Source organism: Diabrotica virgifera, chromosome 9, assembly GCF_917563875.1.
Source record: "Diabrotica virgifera virgifera chromosome 9, PGI_DIABVI_V3a".
NCBI classification, from domain to species: domain Eukaryota; kingdom Metazoa; phylum Arthropoda; class Insecta; order Coleoptera; family Chrysomelidae; genus Diabrotica; species Diabrotica virgifera.
The window spans coordinates 190,688,575-190,714,414 of NC_065451.1; the positions used below are offsets into that span (position 1 = coordinate 190,688,575).

At 33.7% G+C, this 25,840-nt stretch overlaps 2 protein-coding genes across 10 annotated transcripts in view; both read left to right on the top strand.

Annotated features, from left to right (window-relative positions):
* The window catches only part of LOC126892897 (coiled-coil domain-containing protein 96-like), a 48,976-nt gene extending 24,454 nt beyond the window's left edge, over positions 1-24,522 (top strand). For both annotated transcript variants that reach the window (XM_050662727.1, XM_050662729.1), the window contains exons 5-7: positions 11,882-12,151; positions 14,740-15,286; positions 24,168-24,522. In XM_050662727.1, coding sequence (XP_050518684.1) covers positions 11,882-12,151; positions 14,740-15,286; positions 24,168-24,482 — 1,132 coding nt within the window. In that variant the 3' untranslated portion in view covers positions 24,483-24,522. The remainder of the gene's footprint in view (positions 1-11,881; positions 12,152-14,739; positions 15,287-24,167) is intronic.
* The window catches only part of LOC126892895 (phospholipid transfer protein C2CD2L), a 254,093-nt gene that overhangs the window by 71,240 nt on the left and 157,013 nt on the right, over positions 1-25,840 (top strand). The window lies entirely within an intron of this gene.

Below are 25,840 nucleotides of genomic sequence, written 5' to 3' on the forward strand. Positions count from 1 at the left end.
GAAACCTAAATACTTGTACTTGTGTCTATTTCCAGCTGCTTTATTTCTGTATTACCCGTTGTTAAGTATTCAGTTTTTTTTTAGGTTTATTTCCATTCCAATCTTTGTCAGGGGCGTAACAGAGGCCCCCGCAGCGTGAAGCTTGCGGGGGCCCAATCGAGCAGGGGCCCCATCTTGTCGTCTGATATTATGTAAAAATCTGTTATAGGTATATGATTTTACTTTGTGTGTTTAAATTTAAAAACGTAAATTTATAAATAGGCGTATTCCGCAAGTGAATCATCTTATATCTAGAAACTTAATCCTTTTTGGTCTCACGAACTTTTATGGGCGACGACAATAAACTATAATGCTTTGTACATGACTATTGAAAGATTTGAGAATTGCAATTTGCAATTTTGAATTTTAGAACAATATTTCTAAATCTAGAAATGGCTTTTCTCTTTACCTACGTTTATTATTTCGATACAATTATCCAGAGGCGTAACAGAGGCCCCCGCAGCATGAAGCTTACGGGGCCCAATATGTCAAGGGACCCATCTTGTTGTCTAATTTATGTAAAAATGTGTTGTTATAGTATTTGCATATATACGTTTTTTAAGCACTGCAGTATTGAACATGAAGTTGTCCATCCGAATTAATAAAATTGTAGATATATTCGCTGATAGTAGATAGTGCACGAAGAAAGTTGATCATCTCATAGAATAATACTAATGTAATTATTTAGTAATTTTTGTTCTATATTATTCTATACCAATAAAGATGAAAAATGTAAGTCGTCATAAACAATGCATGAATACACCAATGGCTCAGTAAATGACAGTTTTGGAGTAAAATTATCAGCGTCACGACGCGACGGACGTATTTGCTTGACAATTTGAATTTAAGTTCTAGTCACACTCCACTTCAAAGTTGGATTTATGCCGTTGGTTGCTTTTACTTCGGGTGGTGACACCCCTTCATGGGGTGAAAAACATACGTTTTAAGTCAGGAAATATATAAATTGACTAATTATAAGCAACTTTTGTTCTATAGTTTCTTTATCTATGTTAATACTTTCCAAGTCATTTGCGAATGAAAATGTTTATAAAAAAACAACGTTTTTAGACGGGTTTTTCGCAAATAACTCAAAAATAAGTATTTATCGAATTAAATATTAGATATCGAAAACATATTTGTAGCAAAAATGTAGCTTATTAGATACAAAAAATGTTGTACTTATCCATGAAGTCTATCGCCACAGTAAAAACACAGTAGTTGAAGCTCATGAAAACTTATTCTTATTCGTCTAATTCCAAATCGAATATTTCAACCTGAAATAACCAAAACATGAAGCAATTTTCTGGAAAAACTCATTAAAACTTTTTTAAATATTTCAAAAAATATTTTTTATAAAAGTTTCTAGCACCAAAACTATACGAGTTACGCTTAAAATAAAGTTGGCTCCTTTTTTGGTAAAAAAAAATCGTGAAAATCTGTCCCTATTTTGAACCTCAAATAAAATTTATCATTAGCGCTTTACCATTTATTTTAAATATTTATTGTTTATATGATCTGTAAGTTTGACCGGTTCGAAGTTCTTATTTTTAAAAAATTTGGTTTCATAGTAAAAAAAATTTTTATTTTGAAAAAATGCCTTTTTTTCAAAAAGTATTAGTGATACGAAAAATCTCAAAGAGTAAAGAAATGTAGGTCTTGCTTTTATAAATATTTTGGCTTTATTTTGTTTTTCTGTAAGACAAAAATTGTTTAAGATATGGCTGTTTAAAATTTGCATATACTCGTGATTAGTGAATCGTTCAAGCCCTTTCAACTAGAACCCTTTTAAAAATAAGCACTTTGAATCGGTGAAACTTACAGGTCATATAAAAAAGTTAATTATTTGCTAATGTATTTTGAGCGTAACTTGCTTAGTTTACACTAACACTTTAAAAAAGTTCTAATGAGTTTCCTCGAAAAGTATTTCATTTTTTGGTTATTTCACGTTGAAATATTCGATTTGGAATTTGACGAATAAGAAAAACTTTTCATGAGCTACAAAGTTTCTTTTGCTGAGTCGATAGACTTCATTTTTTGTTTCATTTTTTTATAAGCTAGATACATTTTTGCTAACAATATTCTTTTCCATCGAGTACTTACTCTTTGAAATATTTGCGAAATCGCCTAAAAACGAGGTTTTTTTGTTGAATAATAAACATTTTTACTCGTAAATAACTCGAAAAGTCTTCTCGAAAGGTATTCGGTGTTGACACTGAAAATTAAACGGTAACGCCATATTTTACGTTGATTTACTGGGCTATAACACATATAAGTATTTGTTACACATGTCGCATTTAGTAATTTTTTAAAGGGGCCCCCATTTCCAATTCTGCGGGAGGGCCCCGACGGAGTTTGTTACGCCACTGATCTTTGTATATTCCTGTTCCAGTTTTCTCATCATAAAGCTGAGGTCATCTTCGTCTTGTGCGATCACTATTTGGTCGTCAGAAAAACTTAGGGTATAGGTATAGGTATTCGTTTCTTACTGAGGGTATAAGTATAGGTATTCGTTTCTTACTGAGGGTATAAGTATAGGTATTCGCTTCTTACTGAGGGTATAAGTATAGGTATTCGTTTCTTACTGAGGCTATAAGTATAGGTATTCGTTTCTTACTGAGGGTATAAGTATAGGTATTCGTTTCTTACTGAGGGTATAAGTATAGGTATTCGTTTCTTACTGAGGCTATAAGTATAGGTATTCGTTTCTTACTGAGGGTATAAGTATAGGTATTCGTTTCTTACTGAGGGTATAAGTATAGGTATTCGTTTCTTACTGAGGGTATAAGTATAGGTATTCGTGTCTTACTGAGGGTATAAGTATAGGTATTCGTTTCTTACTGAGGGTATAAGTATAGGTATTCGTTTCTTACTGAGGGTATAAGTATAGGTATTCGTTTCTACTGAGGGTATAAGTATAGGTATTCGTTTATTACTGAGGGTATAAGTATAGGTATTCGTTTCTTACTGAGGGTATAAGTATAGGTATTCGTTTCTTACTGAGGCTATAAGTATAGGTATTCGTTTCTTACTGAGGGTATAAGTATAGGTATTCGTTTCTTACTGAGGGTATAAGTATAGGTATTCGTTTCTTACTGAGGGTATAAGTATAGGTATTCGTTTCTTACTGAGGGTATAAGTATAGGTATTCGTTTCTTACTGAGGGTATAAGTATAGGTATTCGTTTCTTACTGAGGGTATAAGTATAGGTATTCGTTTCTTACTGAGGGTATAAGTATAGGTATTCGTTTCTTACTGAGGGTATAAGTATAGGTATTCGTTTCTTACTGAGGGTATAAGTATAGGTATTCGTTTCTTACTGAGGGTATAAGTACAGGTATTCGTTTCTTACTGAGGGTATAAGTATAGGTATTCGTTTCTTACTGAGGGTATAAGTATAGGTATTCGCTTCTTACTGAGGGTATAAGTATAGGTATTCGTTTCTTACTGAGGCTATAAGTATAGGTATTCGTTTCTTACTGAGGGTATAAGTATAGGTATTCGTTTCTTACTGAGGGTATAAGTATAGGTATTCGTTTCTTACTGAGGCTATAAGTATAGGTATTCGTTTCTTACTGAGGGTATAAGTATAGGTATTCGTTTCTTACTGAGGGTATAAGTATAGGTATTCGTTTCTTACTGAGGGTATAAGTATAGGTATTCGTGTCTTACTGAGGGTATAAGTATAGGTATTCGTTTCTTACTGAGGGTATAAGTATAGGTATTCGTTTCTTACTGAGGGTATAAGTATAGGTATTCGTTTCTACTGAGGGTATAAGTATAGGTATTCGTTTATTACTGAGGGTATAAGTATAGGTATTCGTTTCTTACTGAGGGTATAAGTATAGGTATTCGTTTCTTACTGAGGCTATAAGTATAGGTATTCGTTTCTTACTGAGGGTATAAGTATAGGTATTCGTTTCTTACTGAGGGTATAAGTATAGGTATTCGTTTCTTACTGAGGGTATAAGTATAGGTATTCGTTTCTTACTGAGGGTATAAGTATAGGTATTCGTTTCTTACTGAGGGTATAAGTATAGGTATTCGTTTCTTACTGAGGGTATAAGTATAGGTATTCGTTTCTTACTGAGGGTATAAGTATAGGTATTCGTTTCTTACTGAGGGTATAAGTATAGGTATTCGTTTCTTACTGAGGGTATAAGTATAGGTATTCGTTTCTTACTGGTATGCCCATTCCTTCACATTTTCTTTTTCATGGTTTCAGAGTTTTTTCCAAGAACTTTTTGAACAAGGTAGAAAAATGTGGAGTAGCCCTGTAACAGGCCGTTTGTCGTCTTAAATGGACTGCATATTCTATTGCCAGTTTTGATAGCTACTTTGTTGTTTTTGTAGAGTGCTTTTACTGCTTTTATTAATATTCGTGTGGAAACTCCATATCTTCCATTGCTTCCCATAGCTTGGTTCTAGGTATCGAGTCATAGGCCTTCTTAAAATCTACAAAAACCAGATGGACGGATCTTTTTTGGCAATTCTTTTTTTTTATTAGTTGTTCGACGTCGACCGTGTAGATATGATCTAAGCATGCTTTTCCCGCTGTGAACCCTGCCAGGTCTTCACCGATTTTCTCCTTTATATCTACTTCTAATTTTTCCTTCTATGGTCTTTCCGTACAGTCTACCCATAGACGATATAATTCTGATTCCTCGATAATTTTCGCAGTTTTTTTTTATTTCCTTTCTTATAAATATATTAGTGTCATATGCTTATGTTCATTATATCGGTAAGTCTTTTCCTTTCTCATTCCACTCTCTCACATTTTGTGTATCATGCTGATTAGCTTTTCCGATCCGTTTTTTATCAATTCATTTGGTATTCCGCCGGGGCCTTTTGCTTTTTTGTTCTTTAGGATTTTGATCGTTCTTTTTACCTCAGCTAGGCCTAATTCGATTTGATCATGTGTGCAGCTTACTCCAGGGAAATAAGGTTTTTGTCAGGACACTTGAGCAGCCAGATTGCAAATAGGTTTTTTGGGTACTATATACCTAATACATTATACATACAAAAATGCCCGTCACAGTTCGGACGAGAAATTTAGTTATTAACAAATAAGTGTCAAAAATGGCAGTTTTTTCGTTTAAATCGCTACAGGTAAAAATAGGATAATTAAATATCTTATTTATAGTATTCTTCTTTTAGTAGATGAGCCAATGTTTAAAACGGCAGTTTCTTAATTTTGGTCCGATCATTTGTTGCTTCGAGAATTGCAAAATAAAACTAAAATTTCGAAAATAAAAAATTTGCTATAACTTTCGCGAAAGTGATCTTACGACTTTTATATTTCACAAAAAGTTGAGTCAAAGAGTCCATATAATGCACAAAAAATTATAAGACGATTCGTCAATTAGTTTAAATTTTATTCAATTTGTTTATCCCAAAGAGCTTTTTTTTGTAATATTATTGTTCAGAAAATAATAATTATATAGAAATTCTGTGAAAACCACATGAAAGAACAATAGTCTTGTTTTCAAATTATTGAATAAAATCATTAAAAAGTAATTGTTGTCACTACGAAAATATTTTACTAAAGTAGAGAGTCATTTTTGGCTTGAAAACAATTTAAAGAGCTTTGTTAATATTGACTGTAGAGTAAATTTACCTTGGAATTTCAAAAGCTGGTATTTTTACACAAATTTTCAAAAAAAAAACTTTTCGCCCATGTTAATTACCGTCAAAGCTAGCCACTTTTATTATTTATACCATACTACTCCGAAACGGCTTGGCCGATTTTTATGAAATTTTACAAGTGTATCCTATGGGACAGAGAATAGGTTTTAATCTATTTTTCATATCCATAAGTTATAAGGAGGTTGCCCCCCTGACATTTTTTTTATTTTTTTGGACAAAATTGTCTATCTTAATTTTATATGATGTAGGATTAAAAAATACATACAACCCTTAATTTATACTTTTCCATCACCAACCCCTATTTGTTAATACCCATCTATATATTTACATCTATAAAATTCTCCTGTCACAGTGTTAGTTGTCATACTCCTCCGAGACCGTTTGACCGATTTTTATGAAATTATATATGTATATTCGGTAGGTCTTAGAATCGGTCGTAATCTATTGTTCATATCCCTGAGTGATAAGGTGAACTCCCCCCCTTAACATTTTGAAATGTTAGGTGGGGATTTACGTACATAACGTACTCTACAAGACTACGAGTACATACAATTTAAAAAAAATTATGATCAAAAACCATCAACAAGCTCTGGAGACATTAATGGCAGCATATTTTTGAAGAATCAGTTTCATTTTTTGAGTGCACGGATTTTAATAATTCATTTCCACCGACCACAAATCGATTTCATTATAACGTTATTTTTAAAGTTTTATTAACAACTCTGTTGAAGTTTAAAGTTTACTCAAACTTTTACACATAAACTATATACCTTCAACTTCGAAATGGTGCTAGTTGGGTTGCTTAATTGTTATAAACAAAGTAGCTGTCAATTAAATAAAAAAAGTGGCTAACTTTGACTGTAATTAACCTAGGCAAAAAGTGTTTTTTTGAAAATTCGTATAAAAATATCAGATTTTCAAATTCCAAAGCAGTTTTAATCTACAGTCAATATTAACAAAGTTATTCAAATTGTTTATGAACTAAAAATGACCCTACTTTAGTAAAATGTTTTCGGAATGATAAAAATGACTTTTTAATTATTTTTTTTTAAATACTCTGAAATCATGACTTTTTTTCTTTCATGTGGTTTTCACAGAATTGCTATTACATTACTATTTTCTGAACAATACTATTGCGAAAAAAAAGCTCATTGGGATAAACAAATTGAATAAAATTTAAACTAATTGACGAATCGTCTTAAAATTTTTTGTGCATTATATGAACTGTTTGTCTCAACTTTCGTGCAATATGAAAGTCTTAAGGTCATTTTCACAAAAGTTATAGCAATTTTTTTATTTTCGAAATTTTAGTCTTGTTTTGCAATTTCTGAAGCAACAAATGATCGAACTGCAATTCAAAAACTTCCATTTTAAACCTTGACTCATCTACTACGAAAATAACAGTATAAATAAGATATTTAATTACCCTATTTTTACCCGTAGCGATTTAAACGAAAAAACTGCCATTTTTGACACTTATTTGTTAATAACTAAATTTCTCGTCCGAACTGTGACGGGCATTTTTGTATGTATAATGTATTAGGTATATAGTACCCAACAAACCCATTTGCAATTTGGCTGCTCAAGTGTCCCGAACATGGTATATTTTTGCCTTATTTCCCTGGAGTAGCTTTCTATTTCGTCTATTTCTGTTTCTTTAAATTGGCGGTTTTCGGTTATACATTTTTTATAGTATTCTTACCATTCGTTTTCTTTTATTCTTTCGATCTTGATTTTCAGTTTTATTTCTTTGGAGCGTCTTTAAGATACGCCATGACTCTGAATTTCTCGTTCCTCCTATGTGCTGTTCTATCTCTGTGCATGTTTTCCCATCTTTAATTTTTTTCATTTCTTTTTAGTTTTTATTTATTTTTCTTTTTTTATTATTTTTATATGTACATAACAGATTATTTAACTATTGTTGTAACTCCTGTTTAGCTTGATAAATTATCAGCTTTTGTTTTTTCTTATTTGTTTACATGTTCCTCCAGTCTAATCAAAAAATTTAGAAAAGCCCAGATTTTTATTACGAATATTTTGGTAAAGGACCCCGCACAAACCTTATGGAAAATAGGTCCCAGTGGATTTCGTTCATACTTTGGGAAACTACCCTTTGAAGCATCCTGAAAAAAAGTTCTCATGGGCACAACTCAATCGTATGAAGGATTTTCAAGATATAGAGGGCCAAACTCGGAAAATTATAAGATTTACGGGGTATTCCAATTCCGTGTGTTACTGGTTATTTGGCAACATGTAGAAGTTTGGATCAAGGAAAAGTACTAGTAGTCTAGGATTTTTTCCTGGCTATCGAATGGCGACCTTTACTTCGACCTTGACCTTTAACGGACGTCATCTTCTAGAGTTTTGAGGGTGTTCGGCATTCAATTGATATAAACAGATTACTCATGGGTTTTTGGGATCGCTAAACACGAATACGCCATCAGAATTGCCCTCAGGATGACATGGTGGCCAGGGCCTCTTCAAGGGACGTCATCTTCTAGAGTTTCGATGGTTTTCGGCATTTAATTGATGCAAATGAATTACTGGAGGGTTTTTTGAGGTCGCTATACACGAGTTGCCACCAGAACCGACTCCCGGAGCACCTGATTTTCAAGATCAATGAAAGGGGCTCCTGGAGTTTCGAGGGTGTTTGGTACTACATTAATGCAAACGGATTAGTTATAGGTTTTTGGGGTTGCTGAACACGAATACGTGATCAGGACAGACACAAGAGCACCTGGTGCCTAAGACAGGTTATCTTCTGGAGTTTCGGAGGAATTAAATGGATTACTCTTAGGCTTTTGGGGTTGCTGAACATGCATACACTATCAGATCCGACCCACGAATCACATTGTGCCTACGGCACAATGTGATCACGTATTCGTGTTCAGCAACCCCAAAAACCTATGAGTAATCCGTTTGCATCAATGTAGTACCAAAGATTCTCGAAACTCCAGGAGCCCCTTTCATTGATCTTGAAAATCAGGAGCTCCGGGAGTCGGTTCTGGTGACATATTCGTGTTTAGCGACCTCAAAAAACCCTCCAGTAATTCATTTGCATCAATTAAATGCCGAAAACCATCGAAACTGTAGACGATGTGGCAGTGGCCCTGGTAGTGTTGCCCAAAATCGGTCTTGGTCTTGCAATCTTGGTCTTGCAGTCTTGGTCTTGTTCTTGCGTTTTCGCAAGACCAAGACCAAGGCCGCCTAATTTTAGCAAGACCAAGACCAAGACTTAGCATGCAAGACTTAAGCAAGAACAAGACTAAGCCTGCGAGACTCTTGCGTCTTGCGGTTAGAACTGAAGGTCGTTTTAGGGAGTATATAGGAGAATAAAATATTTTGCACATTCTTTAACAGCAGACGATTTCTTTGCTCTGAACTTGATTGTCCAGGTTTTTGGTACGAGTGTACCAATCAAACTGTGTTTTTAAATACATATTTTCTTAACATTCTGTTTTTTAATTCATTCGTTTATGTTGGATAATAAAAAACTTAGGTACTTTTTTAACTAGCCATGTTTTTCATCAATGCAGGGTGTTTTAAATAAGTATGGTAACCTTGCAGGCTGATTCAGCACCAAAAATAATGGCAGTTTGATTTTTGATTTATAAACATAGGTATGTCCTATTAGAGGTAAAATTCAATAGCTACACTTTGTACTTGATGAGTTTTTCCATGAACACAATTATTGGATATTGAGAAGTTAATGAATTTATCTCCATAAAGTACCATGACGTTGGGATTCAAAATTAAATAGGTAATGAATACAATGTTAATAAATAATTATTAAGTACATAAATAAGTTTATACAAAACAGTTGCCTCTATAGAAAATCACATGTGATAGAAACAGAAGTAATGTTACTGTTAAAATATCCACATACATTTTATACATACAAAGGTACCTATACAAAATTTTGCTGACTTACAACTACTAACGATCTATCAAAAATAACCGTCTATTCTTTAAAAAATGAACAATAAGTTTCGTTGTTTGAAAATAAATGCCATTATTTTCGGCGACAGCCACAAAAGTCGTCTGCTTAACCATAAAATAGATAATGTTATTCATTATGTAAGCATAGGCTATCTGTTACAAAGAAATTTAAACCCATATTTTTTTAATCAATCGCCGAACAGGTATATACAGTTTCAACAATACAATATAACACACAAGTCGCCTGCTTGATCGCAAAATAGATTATGTAAAATATTTGCTACAAAGAAATAATATAAGCTCATTTCTTTAATCAATCGCCGAATAGATAATGAACACAAAAATAATAAACAGTGATGTTTAATAATGTATTGTTTGAAAGATCACTAAATAATATGTATTACTGATTCGGCACTCCAGATTGTAAGGAAAAATTCACTAAGGGCAATAATAAGTTTTAATGAGTTTTACCTTGAAACCGAAATTCACAATCATGCACTTAGTGAAGTATACCATACAATTATCTCAGCAATTAGAATAGAGCCCCAGTTGATTTCTACAGAGCTGGACAGTACCGTATTGAGTTCAAATTGATGAAAATGTCAAAATCTCAAAAAAGTGCACTTTGTGAGTTTCACCTCTAATAAGAGGGTATGTCCGCAAATGCTTCGTTTCCGAAATAGGGGTATTAAAATTTTTCTTACAAACTGAGGATTTATTTATTGCTCTAAAACCGGTTGAGATATGCAAATGAAATTTGGTGAGTTTTATGAGGTAGTTATTGCGCATTTTTGACATACAATTAAGAATTTAATATTCACCATTGGCATGCATACGTAACATGACTCGTTTGTTTAGAATTACCCCTTAAAGTTTGCCATACTTATTTAAAAACACCCTGTATTAATGAAAAACATGGCTAGTTGATAAAATACCTAAATTTTTTGTTATACAACATAAGCGAATGAATCAAAAACAGAATGTTAAGAAAACATTAGACTATAGTTGGGTTTTAATTTCAGTATTTTATATGCTAGAATATTCCACAAAATGATGCGAACTTTGAGAAAAAACACAGTTTGATTGGTATACCCGGTATCCGGTATACAATGACACTTTACCTGTCTAGCAACAACATTTTTCCAGCGATATTGTTAAGGAATACGGCTATATAGCCTTATATATAAGGCTAACAAGTGAGATATTGAAGAGTAAGTTTCACTTTTCTTGTGAAGCAGCTGACGTGCCATAAAATCTGAAACCCATACTGGTCTGTCCAACCCAACGTAGTGGATAAAAATTAGAACTGGCATTAACATACTGTGCAGATCTGTCACCGAATTGAATGCGTTTCAAATCTCTGATAGTGAATAGCAAATACACTAAAAAATGCATGTTTCTAATAAACTTTAGTTAGTTAGAATATGGGCACGGATCACTTACACCGTGAGTTCAAACCCCACCCGGTGTCAGATATTGATTAATTTGGTTGGTTTTTCCTATGGCTATGATATTCAATCTTAAAATGTACCTACTCTGTTACGTTGTTCTAAGATATGCAATATGCTAATAGGCAACTGCGAGACTTGCAAGACTCTTGCTGCAAGACCAAGACCAAGACCGGGAGCGCAATACCAAGACCAAGACCAGGTGTACTGGCGCAAGACCAAGACCAAGACTATCTAAGTCTCGTCTTGGTCTTGCATTTGGGTAACACTAGGCCCTGGCCACCACGTCATCCGGAGGGCAATTCTGATGGCATATTCTTATTTTGCGATCCCAAAAACCCATGAGTAATCTGTTTATATCAATTTAATGCCTAAAACCCTCGAAACTCTAGAAGATGACGTCCGTTGAAGGTCAAGGTCAAAGTAAAGGTAGCCATTGGATAGCCAGGAAAAAATCCTAGACTACTAGTACTTTTCCTTGATCCAAACTTCTACATGTTGCCAAATAATCAGTAACTCACGGAATTGGAATACCCCGTAAATCTTATAATTCTCCGAATTTGGACCTCTATATCTTGAAAATCCTTCATACGAATGAGTTGTGCCCATGAGAACTTTTTATCAGGATGCTTCAAAGAGTATTTTCCCAAAGTATGAACGAAATCCACTGGGACCTATTTTCCATAAGGTTTGTGCGGGGTCCTTTGCCCGGTTGTCAGATTTTTATTACGAATATTTTGGTAAATTTCACTACATCATTGGTAAATCACTACATCATTTTTAATCATTTACCAATTACTTATAATTTATAGACGAAAAAAGATGCCTTACGTTTTCATACCAGAGGATCTTCCAGACTTAGCGATTAAGAGGTACAAGCGTGTTTTAGACAATTTAGATTATCTTTCCACAAATGCTACTAGACAACGAGAAAATATTATAAATGAACTTAGCCGACTGAAACATACGAAAAGGGAGAAAACCATTCATCTGGATCAGATGTTTTCCGATCTTCAGGCGCGAGAAAAAGAAGTTGCACATGGTTTGATTAATACGAAAAACGGAACGGAAATGACAGATGAGTAGGTTATATTTCCATGAATATGATCTATTATGTTCCCTGGCAGGATCCTTAAGCTAGCAGGGACGCATGAGCAGAATCCAACGCCATATTTTTTCACCCATTTTTCAGTAATTTCATTATTATGGCACCTACACTCCTAGTAAGTGGTTAAGGTGATATAGTAGGGATCAACAGGTAGCCAAAACGCGTTCCAAGATTGCGGCTGTAATTTTGAATATTTTTCGAGATATTTGGCACACGTATTCGTAATATAATAAAGAATGGCGGTATATAGCCCAATTTGAAAAATATATTAATATGTGGAAATTACTCTGTAATTAAATACAATATTAAAAAACGAGCCTGTACCGCCATTAAGAAGAACAAAAAAATACACACAATATTTTTCCGTTTATTCATATTTACCTTAATTAGGGTCTAGGTTTGACATCTATATGTCATGATAGGAAGGATGCACGGAGTGAACACTTTGTTCCTCAAGTATTGGGGTATTTTGCGGTTCTTAAGTATCCAACTAAATTTTCCAAATCTTGGCCATGGTAGTCTTGCTCTCCTAGTATCCGCACGTTGGTTCTCTTTGTCGAGTTTCAGGATTTGGCCTAGATAGATATATTCCTGGACTTTTTCTATCTCACTGCCATTTATAGTTATATGTCTGGGGTTATCTGTATTTGTCATTATTTCGTTTTTCTCATATGCTCATTTTTAGGCCGACGTATTGGGAGCTGCCTGTGAGTTCCTCCATCATAATGTGCAGTTCCTCGAATGAGCTCGCTATAATCACCATGTCGTCAAAATCTGAGGTGGTTTAGCTTCTTGCCATTAACGTTAATGCCATAGGTTGACTAATTTGTCGTTTTAAAGACGTGTTCTAGGGCTGGGTTGAAAAGCTTTGGCGATATTACTTCTCCTTGTCTCACGCCTCTCTTAATGGGGATGGGATTTGTATTTACTTCTAGTTGTACTATCATAGTTGCATTTTCATACAGTGCTAGTCAAAAGTCCGTACCCCCCCTCGTATCTTTTGAACGGTTATACCTATAATAGTGAAATTTGGAGATAGGAAATAAACGGACGTAAGCTTCTTAACTAGTCATGACAGGTGACGTAATAGTGACAGATGACTTTACAGCTCCACTGTGACAGATAATTTTAAATGGGACCTTATGGCAAGTGACACCTCGTTTGAAAGGTATTGAAAATACCTATTCAGTCATACTAATATTGTTTAAGTTTAAGCTAATTTTGACGAATTAATGAAATAAATATAAAATTGTAGTTTCATTTAATTAATTCAAAATTCAAAATTCCGCCTATGATTACTTGTCAAAAAGGTTGACGTTGACGTAAAAACTACTAGAGAATCGAAAAACGTCAACTTTTTTGACAAAAAAACCATAGGCGTACATTTGAATTTTTATTAATTAAATGCGAAGCTACAATATTATATTTATTTAATTTATTCACCAAAATCAAAATCAACTAAAACACACAAAAATTAGTATGGCTGAGTAGGTATTTTGAATACCTTTCAAACGAGGTATCACTTGCCATAAGGTCCCATTTAAAATTATCGGTCACAGTGGCTCTGTAACGTCATCTGTCACTATTACGTCACCTGTCATAACTAGTTAAGAAGCTTACGTCAGTTAATTTCCTCCATCCAAATTTCACTATTATAGGTAAAACCGTTCAAAAGATAAGAGGGGGGTACGGACTTTTGACTAGCACTGTATATTATTTATTAGTTGTCTATATCTCGAATCTATTCTACAATAAAATTATTCTACGAAGGCAAGAAATACGGGTAGTTGGTATTCATTTGCCTTCTCTATCAATGTTCTCATTGTCAGCAGATAGTCTGATGTACTATATCCTTTGCGGAAGCCAGCCTGTTCCACCGGTTGGTAATTGTCCATTTTGTAGGTCAACCGGTTGTTAATAATTCTCATAAATAGTTTGTATACTTGACTGATCAAAGATATAGGTCTATAATTCTGTAGGTCACATTTGTCCCCTTTTTTGTGTAAGAGTATTACTAGCCTTTTGTTCCAGTCTTTAGGGATCTTGCTATTATGGAGACATTTATTAAATAGCTCTGTTAGTATAAGGATTGTTACTGTTTTGCTTGTTTTCAAGAGCTCGGCAATTATACCGTCGTGTCCTCGAGTTTTTATTATTTTTTAGTTCTTTTAAAGCTCTTTCTACTTCGAATCCCTTTATATTTAGTAGTATACTTCTGATCCTACGTTTTTTATTTTTCTTTTGACGTTCCCCTTTGTTGATTCATAGGACTGGCTTTGCGAGCTGTACAAGGTTTTGTAGAAGTCTTCGACTATTTTTGTTAATTTATATTTTTCCTTCTCTTCCTTTATTTTAAGGCTCTGTTATTTTCAAATGATTTGTTGTTTTCAAATGAAAAATGATTAGGCTGGTAATAAATAACTGAAAAATGGGTGAAAAATTTTTGGCGTAGGTTAAATTGTCCCTGCTAGCTTAAGGGTACTTTCCCTTGTCTATCTTCAAAAGGCTGATCTTCTTTTTCCATATTATACCTACAGTGAAACCAAAATCTATTTTTCGTAGGTATGTTGAGCACCAACTCCATCGCCAGCAGAAAAATATGGAAGAAAAGTATAAATTGATGGTAAAATGGATTCGCTTAACGAAAATGGTCAATGAAAAAGAACAAGCAATAAAAGCTGTAGACAAAGTAGATGAAGGTCATTACTTAACCAACTTTGACAAACTAAAATCGGAAAATAGATTGCGGGCAGATAAAATTGAAGAGCAAGAAAGAGAGTTGATGAAGTATCGAAAGAAGTCTGAAGAAACCGTTCAGATTTTAGCTCATATTCGAGAAAAAATAAGCGCGTTACGTTCCGATATTCAAGACGCCATTGAAGAAGACGCCTTCTTGCAAAGAAATAGAGACGTAGCACGGAGTAGCCTTAATGACACAAAAATTGAAAGAGACCGGTATAAACGGTTAACAAAAAATTTGGAGGAAGAGTCCGGTTTGTTGTCACATCCCCATTTGGTGCAAGATATGAAAGAGTCCGAGAAAGAATTCGAGGAGAAAAAGAGGCTATTAAAAGATTTGAGGGATGGATACAGATTGAGCATGAAACAGGTTAAAATTTCTGATACTTTTTTAGTTTTATGGCTAATATAATCTTGACAAAAAGTTGAAATATTTTTTTTTTGTTCAGATGCTTCTTCTTCGGTCTTCAGCTTCTTCAAGTCTTCTTCATTTTCCAGCATTAACTTGCACTTCGTTAGGTAGTCTTTCTTCCATTTTTTTCTTGTTCTGTTTGGTGTTAAGTTCTGTAAGAGTCCTTCGGTATTTATAGTCCAGGTTGTAAGGCTCAATAATCTTGAGTACACCACTTAGCCTCTTCATTTGGTAACGGTTTCACCTATGAAACAAACATTAATGGGCTAATTAATTATGTTTGTAGTAGTGATGGTGAATGTGGTGATTTTTAAATCACACCGTGATCAGTGACCGTGATTTTTAGATAACGGTGATTTTAAATAATGACCGCGATGACGTTGGTTGTTTGTTTTTTTAGTGACGAAGTTCTCCTTGTGTCAGTTTCTTTTTCAACTTTATTTTATCCTTAAAAGACTAGTTGATAAATGCACAGGAGAACAGGGGAATCATCTTCAGTTTCAAAATTTTCATCGTTGGTGTCACTTTGATCTTCACCTGACTTGTATTCCCGTATTTCTAAAGAGGATAATTAATTGAAAACTGGAGCTGAAATTTTAGCTGAATACCTTTCGTGCTTCTCATGATACTACTGCAACCAACTGGTTGTCGTAGTATCATGGTGCTTCTACGCCATATACTGGCTTTTTATTTCATCGAAGCTATAGTAAGTCTTTGATAAAAGATGTAAACTTTTGCACATTTCGTATATCGCAAAGGATAGAAAACGATATCATTAAATAATTTTCGGTCGCTGCCATCAAAGTAGATGGAACTTTTGTAGGCTAACCACTTGAATGGGAAACAATTAGGAGACATTTGTTGACCTTTCCATGTTTGATTTTGTATTCATCTCGAGTAACTGATATAATCGAAGAGCAAGAAGTAGAGTTGATGAAGTACCGAAAGAAATCCGAAGAAACTATTGAGATTCTAGCTCATATCCGAGAATAAATAGGCGCGTTACGTTCCGATACTCAAGACGCCATTGAAGAAGATGCATTCTTGGAAAGAAATAACGACGTAGTCCGGAGTAGCCTTAACGATACAAAAATCGAAAGAGCCCGATATAAATGGTTAACGAAAAATTTGGAGGAAGAGTCTGGTTTATTGTCTCATCCCCATTTGGTGCAAGATATGAAAGAGTCAGAGAAAGAATTCGAGGAGAAAAAGAGGCTATTAAAAGATTTGAGGGATGGATACAGATTGAGCATGAAACAGGTTAAACTTTTTGCTACTTCTTTTAGTTTAGCCAGTGGTTGAGAATTTAATTTCCTTCTTTGCAAATTTTGTTTTTTTTTTGTCACATTTGTCATACTAAGTAAATTATATGTATTATATGATATAAACACATATGTCGTGTTCACATTATTCCAGTCCAGTAATACAGCGACTTGATTCAGTACAGTGCTGGACTGGATGATATCGTCATTCAAAAGTTATGTTCTCTACACATAAAGAACAAACTGAAGAGTTTGATTTTCAGTTAACTACCCTGTTACACGTGCAGTCAAGCACTGGATTGACAGTTCACACTGAATTGACGGTTCAGACTATTCCAGTTAGTCCATGTGGTGAGACCGCTCCCGTCGGAAAAAATTTCTGATTCGGTTTCTTTGTGGATTCCTATTTAAAAATGTCTCCGTTAAACAAATCTGAAGGGTTCCGGGTGGAATTTTTGGGCAGCTCTATTTCAAAAATCTCCTATTTTCCTCCGAAAAATATTTTTTCTAGATTCTTTGGGATATTGTAAATAAAATAAATTTTTTGATATTTTTCTCAAAAGTTAATAGTTTTAAAGTTATAAGCGATTTAAAATCCGAAAAATGCAAAAAAAAAACGCATTTTCGGATTTTAAATCGCTTATAACTTTAAAACTGTTAACTTTTGAGAAAAATGTCAAGAAACTTATTTTATTAAGAATATCCTAAATAATCTAGAAAAAATATCTTCGGAGGAAAATTGGAGATTTTTGAAATAGAGCGCGTCGCACCGGCAAAAAATCGGATGGACATGCATATTTAACAATTAAAAACGACGGTTTAAATTAAGGTTAGACGCAATCACTCTTCAGAATCTTGAAGCTGAATGTTTAAACTTCAATTTAAGTATCTGGCAACGTCAAAAATACTAATTTAGATATGAGTTTTGAGGCCTTCTAAAATGCGTATTTTCACATTTTTCAGATTTTAAATCGCCTATAACTCGAAAACTATCAATTTTTGAGAAAATTTACAAGATACCTTTCTTGTTTAAAATTAAACTTAAAAATATATGTTCCGGAGCAAAAAAACGTGATCTTTTATATTTGTTTAAAAAAAATTGTTTAAACAATTTCTGCCCAAAAATTCAGCCCGGGACCCTTCAGATTTGATTAAAGGGGACCTTTTTGAATAGGAATCCACAAAGAAACCGAATCAGAGATTTTTCCAGACGGGAGCGGTCTCACCACATGGACTAAGTGGCGCTGGAATGCCAATGTAATATTGTTTAGCCTTCTGCTTTTGAACTGCATCCTTTTCGGGTACCTGGTTCTTCATGTCGTAAACTTCTATTGTCCTTTTCATGAGCATTTTTCAGTGCGTAACAAATGATAGGAAAACGGATAAGTCCGTGATAATACACATTTATGACATTTATTCTAACATGATATTTTAGTTAAATCTGACAGTTGTCACATTTTATTTTCAATTTGGAATAAAAACAAATCAAATGTGTTTCTTGCATTTATAAAATCTTATTTTCTTTGATTTGTATAGTCTTATAAATTATACAGATTATATTTGTAGTATTATTATCTAATTAAAAAAAATATTTTTTTATTATGGCGCCATCTATCGACAACTAGAATAACTAGAATAAATCTTGTAAATGTCTGTAATCACGGACGTGCCTTTTTTTCTGTCAGATACAATTTAATGCGTTAGAAAGAAATCGAAAAACTGTGACGCACTGAAAGATGATCATGAGAAAAAGAATAAACGTCTTTTTCTGTGGGTACTTACTAGGGTGGGCCGAAAAAATTTTTTATTTTTTTTTTAAGTTGTAATACCGCGGAAAACTTGCGAATTATAATTAGAAACAAAATAAAAAAAAATTTCAAAATCGGTTAATATCTTCCGGTGCCGCATTAGCCTTAAAGTTTGACTATTTTTTAAAAAAACTTCATTTTTCTTATTTTGTGAAAACATTTTTTTATATTTATTTTTTAACGTAATAGTTATTTATGCGTTGAGATAGACCCTAAGAACATTGTGTTTTAATTTGATTGTGATTACTGGATATCTTCCGGTCCCGCATAAGCTCCAAAATATGCCAAAATATTGGAAATTTACAGTTTTTACGAATTTTTTTTTCTTATGTTTAATTAGTTTTAAATCGTTCCAGTTACGATATTTTTTTAAAAAACATTTCTGGTTGCTAAATAAGCCTAATTATACAAGCAGAATTTTTTTAGTTATGACTGAGTGGCATAATAGGGATTATAAATAACAACGAGCATAGAACCTTTCAACTTATATCTGTATTATTATAAAAAGTACAATATACAATTATTAGTTAATTGTCTGCATTATTGCCTCTATTTTGTAGCTGAAGAAGGTACTTTGAAATCTGATTTACTGGCGAAGTCTGGCATGGCTGATCGCGACAGTAGAGTACTTCTGATAAATCCGTCTCTAGCTTCAGCGCCACAAACTCTGCCCGAAGCTTCCATCACTAGTTTCACACAACGCTCAACTGCCTGTGTGTGAACTGGGAATTTCTTGTAATTAATGTTCCAGTTAAGGATGGAGTCACTGTTGATGTACGATTTTATCTCTTCATCACTGACCTTGGCCAACAGTGGGGGAGAAGATAAGTCGCAGTTCATCCAGTTGACAATATCTGAGTACTCTTGAGCATCAAAGTTGATTTTCGGCGGTGTGAATGTCCTTACTTTCTTCCTTTTTGAATCTATTTGCCTTGCCTTTAGAATTCGACGAAGTCCGAGCTGTCTTATCAGTTTATTGTCGTCCTCAATCATTGCCAACATCAAATTTTCGGGGTGGGAAAAATAACCATTTCGCTCAATCACTCGGTTTATAACAGCAAGCAAAGGCTCGGGCAAATATCTCGTTGATTCAATTGCTTGGTAAACAAGCTTTGGACCATCTGTAAAGTTTTTGCTTTTTTTGATAGCAAACCACATTGGCATATACGATTTCAAGATAAACAAAACTAGCTCTTGAAGTTCAGGTGAGGGGTTTTCTTCACTTATGTAAAGTCGCAAAGTTCTATTTGCTTTGGTCAACCACCTCGAGTGTGATAAGTGTCCGGGATCTCGTACAGACAAATCCCCTTTACATGTCCCAGATTTTATCGCAGTGGAGATATCAAGTAGGTACTGTTGATCCTTGCTGAGAACCTTTCTGTCTACCTCCGGTATCTGACAATCTATAGACTGGAAGTTAATTACCGGCAGTTTTTGACAGGCAACAAGTTTTTCACCGATTGGTCCTCTTGAAGTACTAGGCCCGGTTGTTTTGCCATCTAGATGTTCAAAGAGGTGCCGGAACGGCAGCTCATTAAAGTGGAGCAGGCAAATTGCCCATTGGACGGGCCTCCATAGATATAATTCAATTCTTCGAATTATCCCAGTTTTCAACCCCTAAATTCGCTACAATAGGTTTGTGTGAATATAAACGATTACTATTACTTTTAAAAAACAATTAATTATCAAATTCCAAAAATACGAAAAAATGTTGAAATTTCAATATTTCGGCATATTTTAAAGCTTATGCGGGACCGGAAGATATCCAGTAATCACAATCAAATTAAAACACAATGTTCTTAGGGTCTATCTCAACGCATAAATAACTATTACGTTAAAAAATAATTATAAAAAAAAATTTTCACAAAATAATAAAAATGAAGTTTTTTTAAAAAATAGTCAAACTTTAAGGCTAATGCGGGACCGGAAGATATTAACCGATTTTGAAATTTTTTTTTTATTTTGTTTCTAATTATAATTCGCAAGTTTTCCGCGGTATTACAACTTAAAAAAAAATAAAAAATTTTTTCGGCCCACCCTAGTACTTACTGTGACATCGTACCTACTTTCCTTACCAGTTGTCTTCAGCAACCATCTGGCTATCTCTGATCAGATGGTCGATCAGCTTGTGTTTCTGTCTATACATCCCCCGTATCTGATTTCTGACGAGGATGTCTCTGGTTTTTAGCACTCTTCTTGTGGCTTGGCGGAAGAAGTATCTGGTCTTATTCTCAGCCACCTGACTCAGTGGTGTGTACTCAAGCCTTTCTTGGATGGTTGCATAATATGAGACTCTGTCTTGCCTTCCTGCTTTCTTTTCTTTCCAGGTTCCTCTGATGTTGAATTCTATACTGAGACTGCGTACAAAATCACCGACTTAACATAGGTCAGGTACAGATGGATTTTCTTAGGGGCTGGTCCTGAAAATATAAGGTTGAATTAGTCTTTTTACTAATGCAATCTAATGCTGGTTCTGAAAATATAAGGTTGAATTAGTCTTTTTACTAATGCAGCTTTTACCTTGGTTTGCTTCGTATGCTTTGTGAAGTTCAGTTTCCTGTCGAGGTAGACTGCCAGGTATTTGACTGATGGTTCCGATCGGATCACGATTCCTTTCATCGTGAGCTCTACTGCAGGTGGATTGTTTTGCTGTCTAAAGATAATGAACTGCATCTATCCCGCATTGATTTTGATTTTACATTTGTCCGTGAATCCTAAAATTCTTCCTAAGTGATTGCCCAACATCTCGACAACGACAATTCTTCTGTCTTCTTTTCCTGATGTGTAGATGTCTATATCATCTGCATACATTGCTGTGTTTGTTCTTGCATCTGTTGGTAGATTTGAAACAAAAATGCGGTACAAAATTGGCGATAAAATACTGCCCTGAGGCATCCCTTCCCGGACATCTTTTGATCGGCTGAAACTTAAAATGTTTTATTATGTAGTTTGTTGTTGTTTGTTTGGGTTTATATGACTGCGGACACTAAATATAAACCCAAACAAACAACAACAAACTACATAATAAAACATTTTAAGTTTCAGCCGATCAAAAGATGTCCGGGAAGGGATGCCTCAGGGCAGTATTTTATCGCCAATTTTGTACCGCATTTTTGTTTCAGATCTACCAACAGATGCAAGAACAAACACAGCAATGTATGCAGTTAAATATACAGTATTATCATTGTTTATCTACACAGTTTATCTGGTCTAGTTATACAATGGTATTATGTAGTTAAATATATCTATGTGCCCCATTTATTAACTAAGTAATGAGACAACCTAGCTCTTTCCATCTTGTAGATTAGGGCTTTCTTCCAGGCTATGTCGTAGGCTTTTTCGATGTCAAGGATGGCTATTCTGTTTCCGTTTGAACCGAATTTTTGTGTCGCTGATAACTTGTTCGCAGTTCCTTCCTTTTCTGAATCCAAATTGGTTCTCTGTATGATTCTGCTTCTGTCTGCATTTTTTCACTCAACGAAAAAGGTACGTAATATCAATAAAAATGTTAATTCAGACAACAAACGCAATACTTAAAATTTGTCCAATTCTTGGTTTTATTGGAACAACAAAGCGATGTTCATCAATTCATTATTTTCGTTAGTTGAGCCAATGTATTACGTTTATTGAATGGATGAACATTCATTATGTATACCATAATATCACTTTATTGATATTACGAACTCTGTTAATTGAGTCAACGAACACTATACATTGAAACAACAACGTCGTTAATTGACCGACGAAGACTATTCGTTGTGTCAATAACAGTGTTATTTCTCCTAACGTATTTCGTTTATTTCTACAATTATTTCCGTTTATTCTTATCATTAATTCCGTTCATCCCCACAATAAATACGGTTATTCTTACAAGCAATTCTATTCATTCTTACAATCAGTTTCATTCATTCCTACTAAGAACGTATTTTATATTAATAATTGCTGAATGCATTAGCCCAGTGTATGATATTGATTAATAATCATTTTTTAAATCCCCCTTTTTTGTCCTAAACCTAATGGACTTTACAATGTGATTTCTCATAATATCAGAATTCATCATGATCATATTATCATAAGTGCGCTGGAATAAGTGTTACACTCCCCCTCCCCTTATTAACTTATTTATTTTTAGCAAATAAGCAAAACGCTCGGACAGGTCGATTTTTAAAATAATCAAAGTATATTATAATATCAATGTTTCGAACTTTACACGATCCCTCTTCAGGTGACAGGCATAACTTTGATTTTTTTAAATGGGAAAGTACATCATGTGACAGCTCATTTAAAAGCGCTTGAAATAGTGATTCCAAAAATATATAACACTTCAATCCTTTTTGAGAACGCAGGTGCAAAATTTCGATCGAATTCTTTTTAAATGCAATCATGTTTTTTTTGGAATCCTGAGAAAACTAATAAGTATTTTTGAAAAATTTAAACGCAGAATAAAAGAGTACATTATTAACGAGGGCTGAAAGTCCCTTAGAATGAACAAAAAGTTTCTTTTGAATGGTATATTTGAAATTAAAAATCATACTAAATTTTTTCTTTTTCACTCCTGTGACTTATTAAAATAATCATTATAGAAGTTCTCAGGGACTTCAGACCCTCGATAATGCTGTAATATTTTATTCTGCGTTTAAATTTTCAAAAATACTAATTAGTTTTCTCAGGATTCGAAAACAATTTAAAAAAAAATTGACCGAAATTTCACGATAATAGACACACGAAAACTTCCTTCTACTATGGACTACACTTGGAAACGAAATAAAATTATTATTCGGCTCTTCGGCAGAGGTAACAGTTTAACAAAGAATTATTTTTTAAACAATGGTAACACAGAGAAGCTAGGGGTATCACGATAAGGAAAAGCCGTTACATTTCAAATGGTCAAGCAAAACATTTATTGCCTACGTTTATTGGCACCATGAACGCATTTATTGTGGTTATTAAATGCAGTAGTAGATTGATTAATGCATTCGTTGTCACAACAATCAGTTTACATCTATACAATAATCTTATATTACTATTACATTAACAACATTTGTACATTGTTTTAATGAAATCTGTACGTTGTCACGATAAACCAAGGTAATTGCTTGTCATCTACGAAATCAAGAAAGTGAGTTGCTGCCAGAATTAGCATTATTTATTAAATATACGAAACTAAGTTATTGGGTGAATAAATTGAGTGTTATTGATTAATGTACTCTAGTTATTTTCACAATTATTATTCAATCATTGTGACAATAACCAAATACATTCGTCAATGTCTAAAAGTTCGCTGAAACAAAAAATTAAATTGTTGTTACAATGAAATACTATTCAATAATCACTGTTAATCAATATTACGAACTAAATTTTTTTGAGTGTTATCAGTCTTCTGTAGATGATCTTCTACAATATATTTCCTATGGATTCCAGTAGGGATATTGTCTTGCATCTTTCTGGTCTTCTTCCGTTTTTCTTGGTTTTAGTAGAGGAATAATATTGTTTCCAGTTGTTCGGAAAATGCAAATTTTGTAGGCAAAATCTAAAAATGTAGTACAATTGTACTATCATTTTCTTCGGTAGTTCCTTGAGAATTATGTTGTGGATGCCTTCCATTCTTGGTACTCTGCTTCCTTTTAATCTTCTTCTCATTATAGCATCACCCTTACAGTCGGTTATAAGTATAAGGCTGCTGATGCCATCTGCGAATCTCAAATAACTGAGCAAATAACTTTATGTTGGTACCATACTCGTTATATAAATTATATGATCTTTTTGTAGACAAAAAATATTAGAAAATTGTTGGAGAAACGGGAGGAACTTTTAGCAGCAAGGGGATCAAGATTGATAACTAAGAGTAGCAAGAGAAAATTTGCTTTGCATAATGCCTCGTTTTATCGGCAACCAGGATTTTTTAAACCTACCCTTCCCTCAACCATTCTGAGGGATGTTTTAACAGACTTCCAAATTAACGTCACCAAAATTGAGTACCCAGCAGATTCTTCGGTTAAAAGTACTAAACTCCATCCATATAAAGGGGTCAAATATTATTCAGCTAAAAATAGGTATATAACTAGCAAAGGGGTCAAGAATTGACTGATAAAATCTTTTATAATAAAATTGTATTTTAGTATGACATTGTATTATTATTTTTTCTAAAACATATCCAGGACTATGTGATTTGTTGATTTTTTTTACTTCGTGTTATAATAAATTTAAGATTTGCTTATGACACTACACTTGCCGCAGCAAATGATCAAATAATGCTAGATCTCCTTCGAAAAGTTGAGTTGGAAACCATTAAAGTTGGTCCTAAAATTAATAAAGACAAGACGAAAATAATGGTGAGAGACAGATAGCGTGTTATATAATATACCAGGTGTCCCGATTTGCGCGGGACGTCCCGATTTTCAGGGGTCTGGGGACGCGTACCGATTTGTACCTGATCGGGACAATAAATGTCCCGATTTTCACACATGAAACCCAATTTCAGGAGGACTTGCAGTGAATTTTATAACTATTTTATAAAAACAAGGCACTCCTAAAAGCGGCAAAATCGAATGAAAAATATAATTTTAATAAAAAATAAATAATTTACTTAATCTGCGATTTTTTTTTGTAATTTCGTCTGATTATTATTATTATGTAGGATTAAATAATACAGATTATAGAAAAATCTTGCAATCCAGTAAATAAATGAACGGGAAATACGGCGATACCGTGTAATTTTCAGGATCAACTCCGAATTGCATGAAAATTTGTGCCGTTGGTTGCTTTTACTCGGGGGGTGACAGTCAACCCTAGTTAGGGGTGAAAAACCGCGCGTTTTAAACAAGTCCGGAGATGAATAAATTGAATAATTCTAAGCAATTTTAGTTCTATAGAATTTTAACTTAGTTAATACTTTTCGAGTTATTTACGATTGAAAATGTTTATTTTTCAACAAAAAAAATCACGTTTTCAGGCGATTTTCACAAATAACTCAAAAAGTATGTATTTGATCGAAAAAAATATTCTTAGCAAAAATGTAGCATAATAAGTATAAAAAAATTTAAAAAATTGTGAACTCGTAAAGTCTATAGACCCAGCAAAAACAAAGTTGTAGCTCATGAAAAATACGTTCTTATTCGTCAAATTCCAAATCAAATATTTCAACGTGAAATAACCAAGGAATGAAGTACTTTTCGGGAAAAACCAATTAAAACTTTTTTAATAAAGCTTTATTTTTATGCTTTAAAAAAGTTTCTAGCATCAAAACTAAGCGAGTTATGCTCAAAATCAAGTTGATTTCTTTTTTTGGTAAAAAAATCGTAAAAATCTCCTCCTACTTAGCACCCCAAATGAAATGAATCGTTACTGATTTACAAACAATTTACTTTACTTATGTATTTTTTACATGATTGAAAGGTCCTGAACGAGTCACTAATCACGAGTGTATGCAAAATATGAGCAGC